The following is a 22,343-nucleotide window of genomic DNA, read 5'->3' as shown; positions in this document are numbered from 1 at the left end:
CCATCCATTTTTTTTTTTTTTTTCCGAGAAGCTTGGATATCATAAAAATAGTAACCGAAGCATAAGAGCTAAACGTTCTATGAGAAATGGAAAACTTGCTTGGCTAGAGGACGGTGAATCCTCTAGTTCATTTCCTAGCTATGGGCTGGGTACTATGAACAGATGCAGCGCCCAATTATGGGGAAATGGACTAAATAGAAGGGGAAAGTCTTCCAAAATACGCACTAGCATGCGTATCCGATGGGCCCATATTGGATGTAATTCTGGTGTGAGGCAGGCCATGGTGCCTATGGCATTCCTCATGGCGAGAGAGCGGATGCGGACGATTTTTGATGTGTCGTCGGCGAGACCAAAAAGGGGCAGATGGGCAAACAATGCAAACAGTTGGATGGATCTGCAACCTATTGGTGCCAAGTGATATTCAGGATGCAGCTCAAGAACAGTCACATAGCCCGTCGCCTCGTTCCCCTCTTTCTCCCTCCCCGCCATCAGCTTCTTCTGTTCCGGTCAAAGTCTTGAGTGGTAGCCCGGTTCGGTGCCTCTATTTCTGAGTGACTGTTTCTTCAAAATACTGTTATTCAAATCTCGTCTTGAGCTTCATATCCTGCACGTGCCCCGCGTTTGGACTCTGCCTCTCGCCAACTTGCAGCTTTGTTCGCGACTGAACCTGATCACCACCAGCAGGTATTTGGAAAACTAGACGGCTTTCCATCGTGTGCAAAATGGCTCCCCGTGGCCGTGGAGGAAAATTCAGTAAACCTACTCGTGGAGGTATGATTAAGCTTTTAAGATCGTTGCTCCTCCCCCCGTGAGCCCGAGTCTGACAAGCTCCTCCCTTCTGTTCGTGTAGGCGGAAAGCATTTCAGCCGTGATGTTCAGCCTTTAGACAAAGACGGAAATCCTATTGGCATGTGGAGGGTGCGTTTTCTCTCTATCCTTGATTTAAATGCTCATCCTAATTTTCATCTATCCTAGGATCCCGATGACGACCCTCTCTCCTCCGAAGAGGAAGAAGAGTCTGAGTCAGAAGAGGAATCTGAGGATGAGGCCGGTCCATCTCGGTCTATTCCTGAAGAAATGACTCGTGAGCAGCGTAAAGCGGCCGCAAAAGCTCGAAAAGAAGCTGCCATAGCCAGGAAGAACCAAGTAGCGGCAGCTCCAGGAGATCTCCCACCATCCGAGAGCGAGGAGGAATCCGACGATGACATGCCGGCAAATCCTAATCATACTGCGAAATCGCGCTCGCAGGCAGCGAATGCTGCAAATGGAATACCTACTCCGAGGGCTCCTGGAGAGCTGTCTCGCCGCGAGCGCGAAGCTATCGAGGCTCAACAAGCTCGGGAGCGATATATGAAGTTGCACGCAGAAGGGAAGACAGAGCAGGCTCGTGCTGACCTAGCGCGGCTAGCTCTTGTTAAAGAGCGCCGTGAGGCAGAAAAAGCACGAAAGCAGGCAGAAAAGGATGAGCGTGAAGAACGCGAGCGTGAGAAGGCAGAGCAAAAGGCCAGAGAGGCCAAGCTGCGTGAAGCAGCCATGGGCTCTGGTGCCAGAGGTAGAGGAGGTAAGAAGACTGCTGGAAGGAGCAAATGAGCAATGCCAGTCCGTTCAATCTTGGTTCCTCGTTGCGTTTATGCTGTAACGACAATGATGATATTGCATGGATCTCACTGGCTGCGATTGGGCGACGCTGGTCTTTGGCTTTTCCTGCACTGGCTGGAAGGAGTCGCATTGGATCTAGAATTGAGGTGCTGTGTCCAGGTCATGTTGACAACTCATTCAAATAACGATGATATGATGTTGCAATGCCAAATATATATATGCATGAAAACAGCCTCCTTTGCCATTTTAATTCTACTCCAACTCGCGCCAGACCTGGAATAAATCAGAGAGTGCCGGTCTTTGGCCACATCTCTGCGTAAATTATATAGATAACTACCCCAGACCAGACAGTCTACGGAGTATTTAATTTTTTCGCCCTTTTTAGTCCCTTTCGCCGTACATCCCAACCGTTGTCATCATATCGTACACAATACTCTGAACTAACACAGGTGCCCGGGGAGCTCAATAGTAGCCCATGACACCTTTCAATGCATCTGCGAATAGTACCCTCGCGTACCACTGATGGAACCAATTCAAATACCGTACCGTGGCAAGGGTGTCTTCTGCCCGATTCGGGTTGCAAGTGAAATGGGACAAACTGAAGGTTATCACTTCCCGATCCTTTTCACTAGATAACCAGTTGGCTTGTTTTTGGGGCTCGTGCGGGCATTGTCGATGTATCGAGAAGCGATGCGCGCCCCCAAAGTCACCGAGGCCAAAGCCAATATCGATATATGAATAAAGTGTCTCCAACTCATTGGTTGAGCCTTGGGAAGGTGTCGAGGAAGTCGGAAGTATGTGGGAGTCAATAACGAGAAATCCTCCGTAGATCTTTGAGTTGATTGGTAACAACTTGTCTTTTGGAATGTCGGAAGGTTTTAGTACGTCTATCCCGCCAACACTATGCCCATGTTCGAAGCGCTGCTGATATCCTGGGGATCGGTTAGACAATATAGAGCAAGCGATTGGTTTCAGGAACATTGTTTATGCAGACAGACCATCGAATTGGGCCTGGAACATCTTCACACCACCGATTCCCAAAATAAACCTCTCGGGCGCGAAGATATTCCCTCCGAAAAACCCGCGGGTGAACCTTGCAAGGAGCTCCTCATCACTAAATTGCGCAATCGGCTTTGATTCTGCTCCAACTTTTTGTGATAGCGGACCCGCTGAATCTGCAGAAGCAATAAAAATCGCAGTGGTATTTGGCAATGTAACCGTATAGCAATCTTCTGAAATGCGGTGGCCCCGCGGATTTATGATCCGTCTAGACAAGGTGGACCGGAATGAGGTGATCGGCTTGGAATGGTATTGGAGACACCTCAGGAAAGAAATGAATGTTGACGGCGCGGGGATCGAAGGTGGATATGCCATTATTTGGTGTTTATGAAGTGGTTTGACAAAACGACGCTGATGCCTATCTCCAAACGGCCTTTACACGCGCCCTTTTATATTCATGGACCGCCGAATAGAGATCAAGTGACGCATTGAGCACAACTCCATCATCGCACTACACGACAGGAGCTGATGCTTTTCACTTTCGTCATTGCCAGCACATGATGCCCCATATTTACTTAGGCCAGCTTCAGCAAACAGTGGGCAGTATGTCGACTTGGTAGTTTCAAAGGTCGAAATCGGAAACATATCGGCATATTCAGCCCTCAAAAGCTCGCCGACTCGTATTCTTTTCAGACGGGAGTGACCGCCACCAAGTCATATGTTGGCGAGAGAACTTATGTGTCAGGCCTCGTATCGACGTTGGGCTATAAGTTTTCCTGTTATCATAAGGTTTCCTGCTAACTAATAGCGTTAGCCAGGGGATCGAGAAGGCTTCTTTAAAGCCCTGGGAGAAATCTTCCGGGCCTCGCGGATCCCGTAAGACTAGATTTTGGGCCTTCGATATCTCTCATATGTATACGGAGGATAGAGAGTCAGTAGTCGTCGGTCGATACATTATGGAGATTCTCCGTAGATCTTATCTCAAAGAGAGCTCATCGGTCGGTTGGCACCAGATTGGAACGAACAACGATCGGATTGTGACAATGCAAAGGACTTGCAACGATGGTTTCCAGTGCATATCTAGGAATCACGATTTTGATATTTCGCACGGAATTCTCCGTACGTGAAAGCTGTAATACAAGCCAATCCCGCTAAAACAACAATGTAGAATAAAATCAAAAGAAGCAATCAAATCTATGGTTGATGCAGCGCTCTCAACTAAAAAATGTCACTCTGGAGGGTATACAAGAGACAGGCATCGCATGAGCCTTGAGCAATCGGCAGCCATTGCGACAAACTGTAGGCCCAAATTATGCTGCCAAAAAGTCCAATCGTCGGTAGTGTCCCACTCAACACACGAACGGTCTAAATACCCCAAAATAATCCTGCTACTGCACCCCCCTGGCCCACGATTCCCCAACCCAGGATCAAACTGACAAACCAGAGTATAGCAAGAATGAGGATTGGCAGTAGTAGAAGCTCTGTGTGGTGGAGGAACGGTAAAGCGTTATAGCCAAGAAATGTTATATAAATGTAATACGTAAACGCAGAGAGGTAGAGGGTGTTTCCAAGGAGTGTAGCAAGGAAACTTGGAGAGGAATCGGATTTCCGAGTCAATAGTGGGAGAAGCAGGAATTGGATCACGTATAAGTGAAGATATAGAGGGAAAAATGCGCGATTGGAGACCTTTTTTCGTGTTAATTTCGACCCTTCAATCCTGGCTCGAATAAGAAAGGGACACTCACATCAAAACAATATCCAAACTCGACCTGCTCTTTTTCCCCGGGCTGCGCAAACAGCCCCTGAGCAGCTCCCCGACGCCGTACTCGGCCTAGACCGGACCTCATTCCCCGCCATTCGATGAGGGAGGATGCTGGTCCACTGGGTCCAAATATTCTTCCCATAGCAAAGTACGCCAACGCGGAAATAAGAAGGGAGGAGCCGATAAAGTGGATAAATATGAAAGAAGCAGCGAGCCGAATAATGGAACTAAAGCTCGGTCGGTATGCGAGGCCCCAGGCGAGAGCGGTAAGAAGGAGAAAGAAGGAGAGAAGATACGTGAAGGACGGGTCAGGTCGGTGCCACGTATTCTTTGTTTCTGGTTTCGGGGCTCATAGTCAGACTAATGATTCATTTAAGAACAAAAGGAAAATTTTCCCTAGATGAAATTGGGCAACACAAACGTTTCTACGTCCAATGAGGCCACGAGTCAGTAACGGTTGAGATTGGAGAAATGACATGCGGAAATAGAGATAGGTACACGCACATGATAATACATTGACTTGAAAACCTTTTTTGGTGCAATCAGAAGAGACGTCATCTCCCAGATGGCCATTTCAAAGTCCATTTGCGGAAATTTAAACAATCTAATTCATTAGCCATGGTCCGATGGTCTCACAAGGCAATGGCAACCGCAAGCAGCACACAGCCGGGCATATTCGGCAAGTAATAACACTCACCCCCGGAAAAACCTTGGTAACCGTATGGAGGTGTTTCGATTTGGCGGAGATGTCCCGCCAAAATTGGCTGGGCCGCCATGCTGACGGGGGACTGAAATATGAGGGTTCATGGCCCCTCAACCGGTGGGTATATTCAATGGAGATCGAGAAATTGCATGCAAGAGTTTAAAAAAAAAAAAAAAAAAAGAAAAACAAAACCTGTCTCAGTATTAACCCTCAGTTGCTTTCGGTGCAGGGAGTCTAGAAAAGGCGCTCGAGAGTATCAACGTGTTTCGATGGAGCTCAGCGCAGGTTTGTTTGGTGACTTTGCCCACGATGACGCTGTGGTCATCCAGCCAATCATCCACCCCATATTGCGGTCGCCATCACGTGAATTCGGCTTCGCAAGAACCTTAATGCGGTCCACGGGCGGACTCCATTGGGCAAGGTTGGGGAAGGTTTGAGATAAGGCTGGCACCTGGTGACAAACCGGATATGCGCGTCAGAGGGACATCTGTCAGTCGTACGGAGTACCCAATGCAACATCGAATGCTTCAAAGAGGATGGTATTACATGGCACAAGTAATTCATACAGTTTACGTTCCATGTTCTGCACTATGTATACAGAGCATACAGAGTACACACACCTGATCTCAGCACACTCTGTTAGGATATGACGCACAAATGCTTGTTCACTACTCCGTACATGCAGGTTCGCGTGCACTTTGTGGATGAGGCTGCTCTCTTGTCATGAAAATCTCACTTAGCACACCAATTCTAAGGTGTGATACAGAGTATTCTGTCCAACCATAGCTACATTGGAGTGTTTCGTGCCTTTTGTACTCCGTACAGAGTACTCTATATGTATTGCATGTATGTATATATATGTACAGTACAGTACAGAGTACTCCGTGTACATACATCCATGCTTTCCACAGACAGCCTATATTAATTTAAGAATAAGATCAGAGATATTGTTATATGCACTTCCACACTATTCATCAGTTAGGATTGCATCGTCCCGGGAGCAGCACACTGTACACAGTAAAATGCTGTCTGTGCAAAACAATAATATGCCTATAGTTGCAAACTACTCTCTCGAATTCCGATGTCAGTGCCAAGGATGCGTATGTTTCTTCATCCCCGCCAATTTTCTGCAACCAAGATACATAGCCAACCTCAAAGCCGTTTAAACATGTATGGCTATTGTTGCCTGTCAACTGCACAGTGCAGTGAGGCCAGGGTGGTGGATTAAAAATCCATAGACTACTCCGTACTCCGTACTGGATACATACATACAAACAACCCAATCCCCCCCGACCAAAAGCGGAGAACCTTCCTTGATGGAGATCTGACACGTGGTCCGGGCTAAACTGTAATTAAGCTAGCTGTCCCGATGGCCTGCGTCAGTGGCATGGCGTACGGCTGGCTATTGGCTGGCCGCCTTCTAAGAGACACGGTAACCTCCCTTACAGAGGAACCTGTACGGAGTACTTATGTAATTTACCCCTGATTCAGTCGAAGACGAACTTGCAACCTTCCCCTTTCTACTACTCCTGTGACCCCTTGCAACCTGCCCAACCAAAGAGTTCAGACCACCAAGAGAGGACGATGCGAGACTCGACCACCGTCACCGACGAACTCGGAATGGCACATTGACCCCGGGCTTCGGACATCCTCTTGGTATCACGAATTGTTTCACGCAAACCCAATCGATTGAACCTTTCGCCTTGTTGGACCGGAGTTCACGACGACACTCGCTTTTCCAAAGTTGTTGAACCGCATCAGCGTCATGATCAGACAACTTTTGAACCGCCAATAATAGCCCATCCAATTAACAACAGGGATCCCATCAATTTGTCCGCGAAGAACCACTCCTTCAAACTCGATTTTTTTTTTTTTTTTTTTCTTTTCCCCCTCCTGTTCCATTCGTCATCTTCCGTCCCAGAGAGATGACTCCGTGAACCTCTCTTGTCTCGCATGCGGCTTCAGTGAGCTTTCGAGGACACGACGGCAACGACTAATCTGATCTTCGCCGCCGTGAGTTACCGGGGTTTCTGCCATCTTTACTTCTACCCGGAGTACGTCCAGGGTGTTCGCTCAAATTAAACCCTGCAATTATCCATTATCCCCAAGGTCGTCCCTTGCGTCGGGCTGTTATTAGTTGGTTTTTACCAAAGGCCAGGCTAATCTATTCTTTTTCATTTCAGGGACGGCATTCTGAACCGTCGATACGTTCGTTACCTTCATCACCACCACTTTCTCTTTCCGATCCCAGAGTTCGTCTCGTAGAGAAACTCCTCGGGCCTGCTCTCTGCTGCATCCTTGCTTCGAAACCCGTTCAGCGCCCACTGCACAAGCCGTTTACCCCGGCAGTCCCTCCAGCCATGTACTGACACCCATGGGGCTTCGCCAACGGCAATATTGTCAACCATATTCCGTTACATTGACGTCCCCTGAATCCCCCCTTCACATCTCTAGCTGGGAGAAGGCGACCAAAAAATCTTCTGATCTCTTTCGCCATAGGCACCTTGGTCATGTCTGCATACCAAATGTCTTCCGAAATCCCTTGGCAACATGACCCTTATTACGATGCTTCCCCTCCACGCACCCCTCCCCGCCATGTCAATTACATAGATAGCCAGAATGGACTCCTAGGCACGCGATCTTCCTTTCCGGAAACCTTTCTTGACGACATTACTCCAATCGACGGGAACCAACACGAAGACTCAGGAGATGACGAGAGAGATCCCCATGACCTTTCGTTATCTCCGCAGCACGGCACCAGAACTTCCGTCGTCGATAACATGCTCCTTTCATTAGATCAGTTTTCAGAGGCCAATTTCCATTCTCCGGAGGAACCACATCGCTCCCGGTCGCAAGACCCCGACCCCTACACCTTGTATTCCCGTTATGCGACTGCATACTTCAGTCGTCATCGTGGTCACACCCTCTCTTCTTCCCTTTCTTCGGAAATAGAACGATTTGATGATAGCGGCAGCCGTTATTGTGGCCAATCTGCACGTGGACGTCGCAGCAATAGCAGCTCCAATTTCCAGTCCACGATCCGACGGGTTGATGACGTCGATAGCGGAACAGAAAAACTGAGCAATCGCAGCAGGGTCTTCGAGGCACAACGGGCGACAATGGGCAAGCAATCTTCCCGATGCTTGAGGAATGGAAGCCGCAGCAGCGATTCTTCCGGACTCGACATTACCCAAATGTTGGCGGGTAGTCGTATTGGTAGAGGAAGGCGTTCCATTAGTTTCGATTACGGCGCAGACGGCCCAGCGACATTACCGGTGGATAATGCCATGTTACTCTATGACGACATCAACGCCGCACCTACACCCAATGTGCCCGTGGGGCCACGAAGAAGCAATTCTCGTGCCGTTAAGGATTACTCCAATTCTCAATATGTGGCCACTGGGAACGGTCGGACTCCTGCTTTGTCTCGCAAGAACAGTACTAAGTCTGCGCGGAGCATGTACAACAAAAAGGGACGGTCTGATACCTTAGGAACGACCACTATCAGAGGACGGCCTGACGACAGTAGGCACCTTCGAGACAATCGCCACGATATCCCTCCGATGCCGCCCCACGCCCGTATACCTGCCCCTAGCCCCACAATTGCACTCCACAAACCGGTTCAATTCCCCCCTCCCGTGGAATCTGTCACCCCACCGCCCAAAGAACGATACGGCTTCTTTCGACGAGTTTTTGGATCGTACAAGTCGTCGTCACCTCCTCAACCGGAGAAAACACAGAGTTACGCTCGGGATAATGAAGGTTTCTGTCGGCCCAGGGAATCACAGAGCGCTCCCAACAGTTCTAAGGGCTATCCTCAACATGGCCAGTACGGCGTGGGTCGCGAAAATACTTCAATCGTGACTAAAAAGCCATCATCTTTCTTCCGCCGACGAAAGAAATCCTCGACAGATCATGTTCCACCCCCGTTGGTTATACCTAATTCTAATCTGAAACTTGTTCATGCACAAGGAAACGTAGACGCGGAGGCGAGCCCGAGCGGTAGCCTCCGTGAGCTTATGAAGCCCTACATGACCGGGGCCTCTTCTCCTGGCGTTAACGAATCAAAAATGTTTACAGAACCTGATGCACATTTGGCTAGACTCGAGATTGAGCCCGGAAATCAACACCCCGTGAGAGAGGCACCAAGAGATATGGTTGGAAGCAAGCGTCCGTATACGGATGGTAGATCGGAATTTTCACATGTCAACAGCACTTCAAACGCAAAAACTGGCATTGATCCGAATTCCGCGCTCTCTAACCGCGGTGATTCTTTCTTGGTGGATAGCAGTGGGAATGAAGGCGCTCCCAAACAAAGCCCTGAGGATTTATCTAAACGCCCTAAGACAAGCCCTGTTCCTGAGACATCGTTACGTAACGCTATGTTAACTGGCAATGGAAGTAAACAGAACTCAAAAGTGGCTACTCGAGTTGACAACAAACTCTCTGTTAGCACGGGCATGCATGTGCGAGAGGAAGCCCGCCCTAAACCTGTCCCATCGTCAGATCCAAAGCATGAGCCAACCAAGCCGGCGTCACTGCTCGAAGGGTCGGTCCAATCCCCTCCAGTTTCAGCAGCAACCACCGTCTCTACTTATCAGACTGCCTTGAATACACCCCTTATGAGTCCCGCTGAAGACCTCAATTCAAACCTCGGAAAAATGATAACGACGTCTCCCTCGCCGATTGAAGAAAGTGAGGGTCAGAGACGGGAGGATGCGGCCGACATTGGCACCTGCGGAAGCCCCAGTGCCGCAGATCGGGACCAAGCTCAGAAGCTTTACGACTCGGTCGAGGATGGCCAGAAGGCTGAGCTTACAGCCACATGGCTTGGAAACCCTGACAGAGCTGGGGTCAGAAAGGCGTATCTAGATTTGTTTGATTGGTCGGGTATGGATATTTTGGCCGCCATGCGTAGCTTATGCTCGAAGATGGCTCTAAAGGGCGAAACACAACAAGTCGATCGGGTCCTCGATGCATTTTCATCTCGTTGGTGTGAATGCAATCCAAACCATGGATTCAAAGCAACAGGTACGTTTTGGGCATTCGACCTTTCCTCCAAAGCAAGATAACAGTCCAACTGATAGACCTTTCAGATGTTGTACATACGATATGTTATTCTCTTTTACTTTTGAATACCGACCTTCATTTAGCCGACATTGAACAAAAGATGACACGGAACCAGTTCATTCGTAATACCATGCCCACGATTGAGAGAGTCGTGGCGGATGCGGCGCCTGACGCATTTGAGGGCATCGTCTCCAACAAACTCCACCGGCCTCGAAGCACTGACAATAGTGGGTCACAGCCGGGGAGGGCTTCAACCCCCTATGGTGAGAGGGATGACAACGAAACGAACATTGCGTCAAACTTGCTAAACACTCCACAAGATAATATTTCAAAAGCAACCGCTGCGGCTAACATCCCTAATATCAATGGTGGTGATATCTCAGCTGCTAGTTCTATCCAACTTGTGAATGTTCCATTCCGAGGCACGAAAAAGGCGTGGGAAAATCAGATCGAATCGGCTCTCAAGGAGTTCTACAATTCCATCCAGAAGCGGCGGCTTCCATTGCGCGGAGCCCAGGCGGAGCCTGAGGAACAGCAGCCTTCCAATAATTTCCTAACGCTTACAAGCAACGTGTTACGAAGGACACCAAGTACCCTAAGCAGAGCCACTACATCAGATCTTTTTACCCGTGGTCGCCCCACGGATCATCGGTTGTCCACGGCTCGATGGGCATCCAAACCAAGGTCACGACCGCGCATGTATCCGCCATCTACGATGACGTCCAGTCGCACTAGTTTAGATGATCAATCAGTTTGGTCACCAACGGCATCCAGCACATGGAGCAAGGCCTCCTTGGGTAAAACACTAACGTCTATGTCGGTCGATTCTTTGGGTTCTGAGTACCCGCGAGGTGACTATCAGCAGTCGATTGGATTCGCAAATGCATTGAGCCATGCTATCATCAGGGAGGATTCTGCTAGCTGCATTTTTGGAACGGAAGACTCTACGCGTGCGGAATCCTTACTCGAGGATGACACGTTAGAGCTAGCTGGAGCACCATGGGCGAAGGAGGGGAGCTTGAAACATAAACACCACCTTGACTCTGTCGATAAACGAGCGAAGGATAGGAACTGGAATGAAACTTTCGCGGTCATTCAGCGAGGGTGGATGCGGTTGTTTTCTTTTAATTCGTTAACCAAGTCGACGCGGCTGAAGCCTAAGCAGAGACAAAACGGTGGTATCGTCGTTGGCGGAGGGAATTGGATGGAGAATGCAGAGGAAACATGGAAATTCCTCTTGCGCCATACGATAGCCAGCGCATTGCCGCAGCCAGGATACTCCAAGTCCCGACCTTATGTTTGGGCGTTGAGTCTCCCTACTGGAGCAGTCCACTTATTCCAAGTTGGCACACCAGAAATTGTCAAGGAGTTCGTTTCCACAGCAAACTACTGGAGCGCCAGACTCTCTAAAGAGCCTATGTTCGGTGGAATCAGCAACATCGAGTACGGCTGGAGTGATGCCGTCATAAATCATGCTCTGACTCAACCCGAGGACCATAAACCCACGAGCTCCTCTGGAACTCGACTCAGTATTCAGAGCTCCATTCGGAGCTCGATCGATCAACAAAGCGTTCGCCCACGGCTTCCTGCTGATAGAATTCACATCAGCGATTGGATGCCACCGCAACAAAGCATGATTGCATCAACCCTTACCGAAAGAGAGCAGCTTGATGCACTCCGCTCCTACGTAAAATACGTGGAAGAAGAGCTGAAACGCCATAATGAGCTTCGACCAGCCATGGTGCTTGCCTTTACCCCTCGACACCCGAATGCAACTAAGTCGCTTGCTAATTGGGAACGCAAGTCGTCCTATCTCCTTCGGGAGATTGTCAAGTTTCGGACCTATATTGATTGTTTACAAGCTGCCCGGGTTCAAAAAGAGAAATTTGATAGTTCCCTTCGTCCAGAAGAACAGGAAGCCAAAGGAGAGGAGCAACCCGAGACTCCTCATCCTATATTAGGCGACATCACGCTGGCCGACTAATTATTGCCGACTGATCAGCATAACTCAAACTTTTCATTTGTTTGCTCGGTGACCTCATCACGTTCAGGCGTTCTTATATCTTCCGTTTTATTACTTCAGTAAAAAGTCGACGCAATTCTTATGACATGATACACAGCTTCCTTTTTTTTTTTTCAAGCGTTGTATTTGTTTCGACCCTCGACAATTATCACCCTTTTACCTTAAACCCCCCCACCCTTTTTTTTTTTATTCGAGTTATTCCCACTGAACTCGAAAGTCCCTTACCTTTCGACTCTCTGATTTTTCATGCCTTATGCCCACCATTGTCTTATGATTAATACATCTTTACCCCTATTACATACTTTTAATAAGTTATTCCGGATAGTACTTTACCTTCTTACAGCATATGTATATATGGTTGAAATGAAGAATGAGATATGTTTATCCAATAGCGAGCGTCGTCTTTTGCAAAAACATTGGCATCAACATCGGCAACAAACCATGAAACGCACAAAGTATGATCTACAAAAGCCATCAGACCCAAAAATTATTTGCAAGGGAGCCACAGGAAAAGGGCCTGATTTTCCGACATCACCAGTCAACTATAGTTAGACCAGTGTAGCAAACTGAAATTGATATCTCTTTTGGAGAGCAGGAAAATAAGAAAATTGTTCTCCAGCTTTGACATTTAGTCTTTTATCATACCTTTTTTGTCAGCTTCTGTGGTTGTTTTTGGTCACCACTTTCAACATCGTCGATATCACCAGAACTTCATAGTCTTATGATCATTCACGGAGTGGGCCATGAAAATCACAAAGATTATCTTTTTCTAAGGTTAAATTATGACGATCACTCCTATCTTCTGGAGCACAGGCTATCACCAGACAAATGAAATACAGCCACCGTATTGGGGTCCCCCCAGAACCAAAGTACACAAACCCAGAGTTTGACATAACTCCCCAGGCTGCCTTTTTGATGAGATGTTTATCATCAGTATTTTCCCTCTTCCTCTATTTTACATTGCCCATCATGCCCATGAAAACATATGCCCCTTCGCCATGGCTTGGGGCCTTTATTTCCAGGAAAGTTCATGTGGTTCATGCAATCCGCAATCCAGCCTACGCACCTCTCCCACATTCCCCCTCAAGGCTCTAGATGATTTCAAATGTTCCACCATGGCAAGGCAAGAAAATGGATTTTTTTCCCGTCGGACCCCACCCTGAATCTTCCATTGAGTGCCAGACCATAAACTTTTTGATGTGACTCCGCTCTCCGTAGGTTGGTTAAATCGCAAATAAAATTTTCGTAAATTACGAACTCCTTCGCTTTGAGAATGTCAGGAACGGTATGGGCCCATTTTGGGCTGACAGCCGGACTCGCAATGCTTCCATTTGCTAAGGAAAGGTCCGACACATCGAGTTGGATCGGATGAACTGCAGCTTATATTTTATTGAAAGAATACTATTTTTATCATGGAGTAGTATTAAAATTTGAGTATCTAACTATTCATTATCGAACTTTGTCAGTTGTTGGGATGAATGCCAAGGGTGCGAGCTTGGATCGACCTCACCTGGTTGCTGGGACCTTCGGATTTTTTATGATCCGGGTCCGGCTCACCTAGTGGTCTATTTACATATGATGAATCCAGTTAGACCACAACACTGCGAGTTGAAGGAGCTTGCTTTGAGGGACACGGATGCAATCGAATAAATCCTTTTGCTATGGCTGATAGTGGCCATCCTGCGACGTCAGTTCCCCCCTCCTCCCCTCCCTTATCCCCGCGCCAGCAACCCGACAATCATTACACCCCCTGCGACCTCAGCGAACCCGGCGATCCCAATCCCAGGCCGGAGAACGATTACGATTCAAGCAGCATATTACCCCTTCCCGCAATCCACATATCAAACGATGATAGCATAACGCACAACATCGCCAATACTGACGACCATGACGAAGGCGACCTTAGCATACCGAATCGAACCACGGTGGAGGAAGGAGAGATGCATCGCAAGCTGATGGACGTAGAGTCAAGTTTCTTACCGGAGCCATCAGCTATCCGGGTAGGCGAAGGTCCCATGGGGCTGGACGACACATATCTTGTTGGTGTCAGTCCGGCCGAGTCTTCGCGAGTGGAAGAACAGAATAACCCTTCGTCTTCCCCATCTCGAACTCCACCAACTGACGCACACGGAGCTCCTGAACAGGAGCAAATTGCCGAGTTGGAACCATCGGTATTTGAGGATGAGGATTCCGTTGGGAATCTGGGAGATACACCACTAGACCAGTCCAAAGTGTCCGTTAATACTACATCGCTGGAAACACCCTTGTCATCCCCCACGGCTGCGGCCGCTGCTAGGACTATGTCGCGCGCTTTCTCTGCGACTACAAGTATTGGAAACGAAGGTGAGAATAATCATGGGGAAGGACACAACAAGCCTGAGGGCAATGCAGATGCAGGTATCGAAGATACGGAAGCCACGCCAAGGCGCAGCAGGACCTGTCAGCGACGAAGCTTTTCGTTATCACGATCCCTATCAAGCCGACGGCGTGGTGACCCTACCGATGGAGATACGAGCGAGGCAGGCAATTCTCAAGTCACGGCCGGCACGCCTTCGGATCGGAGGCGGAAGAGACCCAAGTTCCTCACTAGCAGACAGTCATCCCATCGCTACTCGACTTCATCTGTAAATACGGATACGACTTCCAGCGATGCCCACATAGGTGTAGACTACGCTTTACAATCTGGAGGAGCAGTGCCCGCAAACAACGACCTTAGGCCACACGGGGATAGAAAACAGACAAGAGAACTCTCGAGATCGACAAGTTTAGGTAGCATGGCTTCTGGGATTTCGGGTTTTAGTGACGAAAACCCCCTTGAGCGGAGAGGATTCAGCGGTATTTCGGAGCCAAATTTGCATACCCTAGATGAGGAGGATGCCGCGTCACAGTCGCGCCCAACGTCGTCAGGAAAGACGGCGGAAGCTGACGATGATGCAGTCCCTACAACTCCTAAAGCGAAAGCTATTGACCAACCGCTACCAACCGATACAGTTATTGCCCAACACGTTCAAGATATTCAGGTACCCGGTACATTCGCTCGCCAGTTCCGCGAAAGCAATCTAAACCTTGGCCTATCCCCCGATAAGCGCGGAGTGCCGACTCCTGGCTTCAGTCGCGGAAAGAATATGACACTCAAAGAACAGAGTAGCACTATCGATAGGCTCTCAAAAGAAAACTTCGACTTGAAAATGCGCATCCACTTTCTGAACGAAGCTCTAAATAAGCGATCTGAAGAGGGCGTCAAGGAAATGATCTCCGAAAACGTGGAGCTAAAGTCAGATAAACTGAAGCTGCAGAAGGACAACCAATCACTGAGAAAAAAGATCCGGGAATTGGAAAAACAACTTCGGGATCATGGCGAGGGAGAGAAGGGCGACGTAAAAGACGAGGGAGCGTCAGGTTCCGAAGAAGAACGAGCGACAATGGAGGAGGAAGAACTGATATATCTACAAGAACGACTAGAAACTTACGAAATTGAGATCGAAAGGTTAAGATCCGAAAGTATTGCGAGGGAAACCGAGAAGAGAAGATTGGCAGAAATGGTGAAGTCTTTAAGCGATGGGAGGGTTGTTGGCTCAGAAGCTGGAGCTAGAGAGGAAAGAGTGAGTTAATATTCCATTTGTTCCTGTATATTTTCATTATATTTGACGTATCAGGGCGACTAAGGTATGTTTCAGGACATGTGGAAAGACATGTTGGATGCGGAGGCTGCTGCCCGAGAACAAGCTGAGGAAGAAAATCGGCATCTTAGAGAGGAAATATTGCAGATGAGAGGTGGCGATGCGGTGTCGACAACCCATTCAAGGAGCACTCGGCGACGAGGGATGTCTTCTGTCATGTCACATCCTGACTCTGATGCTGCTCGTAGTGCGACACGGGGAACCGCAAGCAGCAGTACGCTTGTCGAAATAGAACTTTTGAAGCAAGAGAATGCCGAGCTACGTAGAGAGGTTAGTGCCCAGACGTCGATGCTTACTTCGCGCAATCGTGAAAAGGAACGGCTCTACCACGAGATCGAAGAATTAAAACTACAACGACGGTTTGATGGACGTTCAATCGCCGGTGATAGTATTTTTGAACGTTCAGCATCCAGAGCCCAGGATAGATCCGCCTCGCGGGCGAGTGACGGAACCCGGGCATCTCGCATGAGCGATACTGAGCGTGAATCTCTAGAAACAAAAAACGGCGAGCTCCGGGATCAGGTTTCAACCCTTAAACTTGAAAACCAGGGTCTCCGAGCTCAACTTGACGAGTACATGAGTGAAATCGAGACTATGGATCGTGCATACCAGGAAGATATGGATCAAGCGGAGGAAGAGGTTCAGACTCTTCAGCTAGAGCGCGATCAAGCTATACATCTCGCTGAGGAGAGGGAAGCTGAACTCCAAGATCTGAAAGCTGAAGCCCAAGAAGAGATTAATGCTCTGGAAGACGAATTAGACTTAAAAACCGATGAAGGCCAGCGAATGGAAGCCGAATTGAGAAACCAGCAAGAGAATTTGAGAGCGTTGCAAGCTGAGATGAGATCCGCGAATGAGGGCATTCTTAGACTCGAAGAAGATGCCCAGAATAACTTGCAAAAATACAAGGCTGTTCAGCAGGAGTTAGAAGATGCGAATCGAGAGCTTGAAGCTCTCGAGAAGAATTTGTTTGAGTCGAATAGTAAAATACAGCGGCTTACAGTGCAGCTTGAATCAAGCCAAAACGAAATCGCATTCCTTCGCGAAGAGCAGGATGCGGACAAGATCAAGATTGGTGATTTGGAATCTGACTTGAAAACAACTCAAATAAATCTGCAAAGTGAAAGAGATCAGACCAGAGAGCTTGATTGCCGCCTCGCGGAAGAGAGGCACCAACGAGAGGTTGTTGGAGGGAAGGAAAAACAAGAGGTTCAGCGAATAATGAATGAGTTGAACCGCGAGAATACCGGAGCCAAAGATGAAATCCGCAAACTAAAGAAGGCTCTTTCAGCGCGGGAAATTGAAGCAAATACGTGGAAAGAGAGGCTGTTTGAACTTGAGAGCAGCCTTCGGGAAGCTTTGGGAGACCTTAACGGGACTCGATCGAGTCTTTTGCTGTCCATTACGAAGCTGCAGAAGGAGCTGGAATCGACCACACTTGAACTGCAGAGTGCCCGTGAAACTCTAGATGAAAAGGAAGCTCTCCTTCGAAACCGAGATGCTTTGTTAGAGAGCCACGGTCTCGAGACGCGTAAACTAAGCGAGCTGCTTGAACGGGAACGCCAGGCTCATCGGGCCGATAAACATTCTTTTGAGCAGGCGCTGAAATCCCATCACCAGGCATCGCGGACAATTGCCCAGAGTAACACTCGCATATCTGACCTGGAGCATGCACGTGGTCAGGATAGAAAGCGTTTCAGTACACTCGAACAGCAGTACAAAGATCAGCTTAACGAACGGAATGCTATGTTCCTGGCAATCTGGAAGAGGCTATCGGTTATGTGTGGACCAGATTGGGCACACTCGAATAGTTTGATAAATGGCAACCTTCCAAGCCAGGAGGTTATTGGAAATATGCTCTTCTGGCCTGGATTCAGTAAAAATCTCCTTCTCGCCCTGAAGACTGTGGAGCACTTGGTGAACGGATTTAAGGGCCGCGTTAAGAACGTGGAGCGTGATTTAACTAAAGCATACCAAAACCTTGAGCACACCCTCAACATTCGACTTAAGAAACTTGACCGACTGGAAGAACTAGCACATCAGCTCAGGGTCCAGAAACGTCCGTTATCCTCTAATTCAACCAACGCAGAAATTTCAAAACTACGTGGGGAGAATAGGTTGCTCAAAGCAGAACTAAATTTGCTACAGTCCCATTCTCGATCTCGCGGATCTACTGCTGCAGCCGCTGCTGCTCATGCAAACCCGCGGTCCGACCGGAGTAGCAGCGTCGTGTCACGGGCCCCCTCTGGAATTCCTCAGCCAGCTCATCATCATTCCTCCTCGACAGCATTAGCAAACAACTCTTTCGGCCCTGTAGCCGGGCCTACGCCACCCCAGCCAAACCGCACGCCATCTAACGGCGATCGAACAGAGGAAAAATGGATACATCGCCTCCGTGAACTGGAGCGACGGTTGAAAGCCGAGCGTGAAGCCAGATTGCTTGATCGATCCGGTGCCAGGAAGAGATTGGAAGAGCGCAGTGCTGAGAATGAAGAGCTTCGGGCAGCTTTAGAACGAGAAAGGATGGCCGCCAAAGGGCATAGTAACCCTCCTGGCCCTCCACCGGGTGCTTTTGATGAAGTCGATAATCGAACGCGTGGCAACGTGATCGATCCGAAGTCTTCACACACCAAACAATCCCGGAATAAAAACAGACCTCGCAATAGCCAAAGCCAAACCCCGGATACTGGTACAGATTTAGATGGCGACGAAAGACATGGCGAAATGGTGCTGGAAAGTCGGGATTATGAACCATCACAAGGACGTCATCATCACCGGGAGGATTATCGTCATCGACGAGATGAAACTCCCGATGGATATGATGGAGAGGAAGATGAAGATGAAGGCACTGGAACCGGAACGTCTGACGGTGGTGGCTTGTGCGTTGAGGTTGAGGTTTAAAGAGGAGTTTGGGTTTAGGAGTTCTCTTTGTCCCTTTCGGCTTGAACTTGGGGTTGTTAATGGGATTTGGCGTTCAATGGAGGGGTGATATTGGTATATTTATATGTCTGCTTTTCTTCTCGCTTTTTCTGGCTCTGCAATGGCAGAGCTGTCCTTTCTATTTCTTTGTTAATTTGTGTTAATCACTTATAACATGATGTTTTTATGGTCAACGAGATATGGATGTTGTGTTGTCTCTCTTGCTTTTGTCTTCCTGGTGGTATTACTTCCCCAGTCCCAGCAGTGCATGGGGTGTCTGTTTCTATACCAAGTGATATTTTAGGCCCCAACTCTAATATAAGTGCAACACATAGAGCATCCCAATCCTGGCTGGTGTGAAATGTGTTGATCTAATAGGGTATAATGGGATTAAGGTGCTGCGGCTCATTGCGTCGCTATGACATTCGGGGGAATTGAAGACGTCACAAAATACATCATGCAGTGGAGGATAAGAGTATAAAGGCTCCAAAAGGTTAGGTGACAAGATACTTTCACTATCCCACTTTGCGTCCCGTAGACAACTTCCCAGCACGGTGCCAGAAGCATCATTACTTTCTAACCCTGGGTTGCTCTATGACGGAAAGTATCTTCGGGAAGACCGTTGGGAATTCATTCTAGAAGCGCGTCCCGATATCGCAATCGCAGGTTTTCTACTATTTCTTGACGTGTGTCAAACCCGTATGCAAGCTTGTGCTTCTCATCACCGGTTGAATCTGCTGTAGCCTATTCCATCCAAAGCGGCGTTTTGCCCTCCTTCGAAGATTCCCGACTCCACGGGTAAAGCGGGACCCAACGATCCGAAGGTGGAGAATTGACGTGCCCAATCTAATTATGTGGTTAACTGATGCCAAGCCTGTTTGAAGGTTAACCTTAAAAATCCTACGGTGCGACGTAGTGAGCATAGTATGATAGCTACGCAATAGGTCTGGCGGGATAAAAATACAGCAGAAGTTTGAGAATGCCGCAAACTGAGCTTACTTGGCTTTTGATCTAAACCGTATATAAATATAGAACACTTACTTTCGCTCGACCTCGAGTGTGTGGGCAGTCGAGACGCACGGTGGCGCTTCACCAGGAGCTTCCGTTGCCAAAGCAGTGGAGGAGCGGAGCATCAGCTACCCATGTTGGCCTTCCATGCTTACATGTAATATGTCGTAGGCGGGAAAGAGGACTGGCTGCAAATCAGTTTTCGTTCACACTGGGCACGAGAACCCCACTGAGACAGGCTGTGGTCTCTTTTTACTTGCAATCCTGGGTATATATATACACTGTACGGAGTAACTATCTATCTAATAGTCATTCCAAAGCGTATACCTAGCATACCTTAATTGATTACCGGCGGTCACACAAACCCCCTTTAGGACCCTCCAACTCGTATCTTGGACTATTTGTATTTCCTGCGCCACCGAGGTCCTTACATCTAAGATTCAGTCGCAAATACAGCCCATTTCTAAATTCTTCCGGTAGCCGGTAATTCATTGATAGAGCCTCTTTAGCATATAATTCCTCAGGCCCCACATAATAGTCTCTCGCACTGCCTTGAGGATCCGCATTGCAGAAATATTCAAGGATTTCCCGCATTATCATCCACGGCCTTGGAGATTTTCTTAGGACGACGGCCATAAATTAAAAATAGGGAAGTATGTCCTCTGTCATTATCCACTCCATTTTATAAAGCATCAGACAATTTTCTTGCTATCTGTATTCCAAGTAATGTACAGGCAATAGCCCAAGGATTACTTGCCAATCCCTGTGCTCTAATTTAACAAATGATTTGGTGAGCATTTCTACAAGGGAGTGCTGAAACACTTTTCAAATGATTGCCCGAAATCAATGGTGCACATGTGATCTGTCACAGCCTGCGGATGGGGATCATATAAAATCTCCCGGATAAACTAGGTGTTTTGGGAATACCCCCTAGATTTGACATAAGTCGACAAGGAGAATAGGTTATATAGGATTCCCATTACCTTCCATACCAAATTCCGTGAATGTAGCCAATGCTTCCTACCCAACACAAAGGGTGATCCTTTCAGGAGACGAAACATTCAAAAGGACCAGCAACTTGGTAGGTGAAACAAAGATGAGATCCATTGGAAGCTCTCATGCTGCAGTGGCTGAGGATCAACAGATAAACTTCTCCAGATCCAGACTTCTTTACCCAAGTTTAGTCGCCTAGAGTTCGCGACAGGTCGTGTGAGCTCATCAGCTACAGAGACTTCTAATGCAGCATAACTATTTATGTACTACATTGCAGATCGCAGCAAAGTCAGGTGTTCGCATATTCACCATTGCAAACTCTATGAACACTAGCTGGCGATGGGATAGGCGGAGGATATAAATGTAGAATCCTTGTGGTTGCAGAGCTTTGGGTTTAGGTCAATTTTGATTGCAATGCCTACCTATCCTCTTTCTTAAGCATTGGAAGATTCTTGGGTTAGCTTAACTATTGTGAACAATACATTCAGACAACAGCTTACTTTAACCATTTTACCCCTGCCTTACATGGGCCCGGCTGTTGAGCACTCCTAGCAAACATACTTAAATTATGCGGAAATCCTTCATGCTTGGGTTTAGAAATAAATGGCATTGTGAGACTGTGCCCACATACTCTGCATCCCATCCTAACTGTCAACCGGAATACCCCTCAGTTGGGGTAGTTGACCTGCATGATCTGCCATAGACATGTGGCTCTGTGTTCTTGATCTTAGTTCCGTCGAGCATACATCCTGAGTAAACTGCAACAGAAGCTGCCAGAAAAAAAGGTATTGAAGTTGAATCAGCTGGATGAGAGGTAAGGCGACTCTGATGTTGCTCCTGGGTTGCCTGAAAGCACTGGAAGAAAGCGTAAACACCAGTATCCGCCCAAGTACATATTATAGGTATCTCTGAAACCCGACATCGTTCCACGGACTGTTCCTAAATGTAAATACTGGGTTTCTTTCGCGAGTTCCATCGACTATCTTTCGTTTGTGTAGATTTGCGGAATTGAAAGTCTTACTGGTTACTTGATCCAAGCTTAGCTGTCTCCTTCCATTATTCTGCTCCCGGGCCACAGCTGGCGATAGGAAAAACTGCAGTGACTCATGCAGATAAACAAACAGGACTACGGAATCCCGGGGAACGAAACCTGAAGTATATTCAGGAACGCTGCAACCCGTCTTCCCAAGTAATGATCGCCGAAAAAGAAAGATTCATATCGATTCAGCGTATATGGAATGGCTCAAGGTTTCCAGATTAGGGAACGAATTCCTTTATATCCAGGCGTCACGGGAAGTGGAATTCAGCTGCTGCTCCTATCTGGAAAACCTTGCTTATCCCAGGCCCTGCTAGCGATAGTCTCGAACAGCATGGCACCTGCAGTATTCGGGATGAAAGTTTGCAGGAGTGCAATCGTATTATGACAAGGTAGGGTCAGGCGCCATGTTTAACGATAAAGTTAAGCGAACATCAGGGAAATCCACATCTAGACCTGGCGGGGCAAAAACATCGAACATCGAACAGGTCCGCATGGGCGTTAAAACTTGGTAAACGCGCTATATATGCAATGTGTCAAGAGAGTGGTTC

At 48.0% G+C, this 22,343-nt stretch overlaps 8 protein-coding genes across 8 annotated transcripts; 3 read left to right on the top strand and 5 right to left on the bottom strand.

Moving 5' to 3' along the window:
* Positions 1–722: 722 nt before the first annotated feature.
* Positions 723–1,590, top strand: CIMG_02053 (uncharacterized protein; the record flags this gene model as incomplete). Its single annotated transcript, XM_001248281.1, has 3 exons — positions 723–771; positions 851–918; positions 976–1,590. 3 exons carry the CDS (start codon positions 723–725, stop codon positions 1,588–1,590), a joined length of 732 nt encoding a protein of 243 aa, XP_001248282.1.
* A 103-nt stretch (positions 1,591–1,693) lies between these two features.
* CIMG_02054 (uncharacterized protein) lies at positions 1,694–3,300 on the bottom strand. The gene is made up of 2 exons (XM_001248282.2): positions 2,598–3,300; positions 1,694–2,531 (listed from the first exon to the last, which is right to left on the bottom strand). Exons 1-2 carry the CDS (start codon positions 2,971–2,973, stop codon positions 2,062–2,064), a joined length of 846 nt encoding a protein of 281 aa, XP_001248283.1. The 5' UTR covers positions 2,974–3,300; the 3' UTR covers positions 1,694–2,061.
* Positions 3,301–3,664: 364 nt separating this feature from the next.
* Positions 3,665–5,306, bottom strand: CIMG_02055 (uncharacterized protein). The gene is made up of 5 exons (XM_001248283.2): positions 5,058–5,306; positions 4,865–4,964; positions 4,782–4,785; positions 4,344–4,696; positions 3,665–4,284 (listed from the first exon to the last, which is right to left on the bottom strand). Exons 1-5 carry the CDS (start codon positions 5,165–5,167, stop codon positions 3,964–3,966), a joined length of 888 nt encoding a protein of 295 aa, XP_001248284.2. The 5' UTR covers positions 5,168–5,306; the 3' UTR covers positions 3,665–3,963.
* Positions 5,307–5,553: 247 nt separating this feature from the next.
* CIMG_12725 (uncharacterized protein) lies at positions 5,554–6,712 on the bottom strand (the record flags this gene model as incomplete). The annotated part of the gene is made up of 6 exons (XM_004445661.1): positions 5,554–5,651; positions 5,743–5,849; positions 5,958–5,979; positions 6,073–6,249; positions 6,336–6,409; positions 6,591–6,712. 6 exons carry the CDS (start codon positions 6,710–6,712, stop codon positions 5,554–5,556), a joined length of 600 nt encoding a protein of 199 aa, XP_004445718.1.
* A 238-nt stretch (positions 6,713–6,950) lies between these two features.
* On the top strand, positions 6,951–12,552 carry CIMG_02056 (Sec7 domain-containing protein). The gene is made up of 3 exons (XM_001248284.2): positions 6,951–7,172; positions 7,247–10,094; positions 10,160–12,552. Exons 2-3 carry the CDS (start codon positions 7,574–7,576, stop codon positions 12,115–12,117), a joined length of 4,479 nt encoding a protein of 1,492 aa, XP_001248285.1. The 5' UTR covers positions 6,951–7,172; positions 7,247–7,573; the 3' UTR covers positions 12,118–12,552.
* A 1,265-nt stretch (positions 12,553–13,817) lies between these two features.
* Positions 13,818–19,214, top strand: CIMG_02057 (anucleate primary sterigmata protein B; the record flags this gene model as incomplete). The annotated part of the gene is made up of 2 exons (XM_001248285.2): positions 13,818–15,758; positions 15,834–19,214. 2 exons carry the CDS (start codon positions 13,818–13,820, stop codon positions 18,735–18,737), a joined length of 4,845 nt encoding a protein of 1,614 aa, XP_001248286.1. The 3' UTR covers positions 18,738–19,214.
* A 215-nt stretch (positions 19,215–19,429) lies between these two features.
* On the bottom strand, positions 19,430–20,399 carry CIMG_02058 (uncharacterized protein; the record flags this gene model as incomplete). Its single annotated transcript, XM_001248286.2, has 2 exons — positions 19,430–19,601; positions 20,113–20,399. The coding sequence occupies 2 exons, from the start codon at positions 20,397–20,399 to the stop codon at positions 19,430–19,432; spliced, it is 459 nt and encodes a 152-aa protein (XP_001248287.2).
* Positions 20,400–21,135: 736 nt separating this feature from the next.
* CIMG_10862 (uncharacterized protein) lies at positions 21,136–21,980 on the bottom strand. Its single transcript, XM_012358926.1, has 3 exons — positions 21,778–21,980; positions 21,257–21,689; positions 21,136–21,189 (listed from the first exon to the last, which is right to left on the bottom strand). Exons 2-3 carry the CDS (start codon positions 21,397–21,399, stop codon positions 21,156–21,158), a joined length of 177 nt encoding a protein of 58 aa, XP_012214349.1. The 5' UTR covers positions 21,400–21,689; positions 21,778–21,980; the 3' UTR covers positions 21,136–21,155.
* Positions 21,981–22,343: the final 363 nt, after the last annotated feature.

This window comes from Coccidioides immitis, assembly GCF_000149335.2.
Source record: "Coccidioides immitis RS genomic scaffold supercont3.1, whole genome shotgun sequence".
Classification (NCBI taxonomy): Eukaryota; Fungi; Ascomycota; class Eurotiomycetes; order Onygenales; family Onygenaceae; genus Coccidioides; species Coccidioides immitis.
This window is presented reverse-complemented; position numbering and strand designations above follow the sequence as displayed.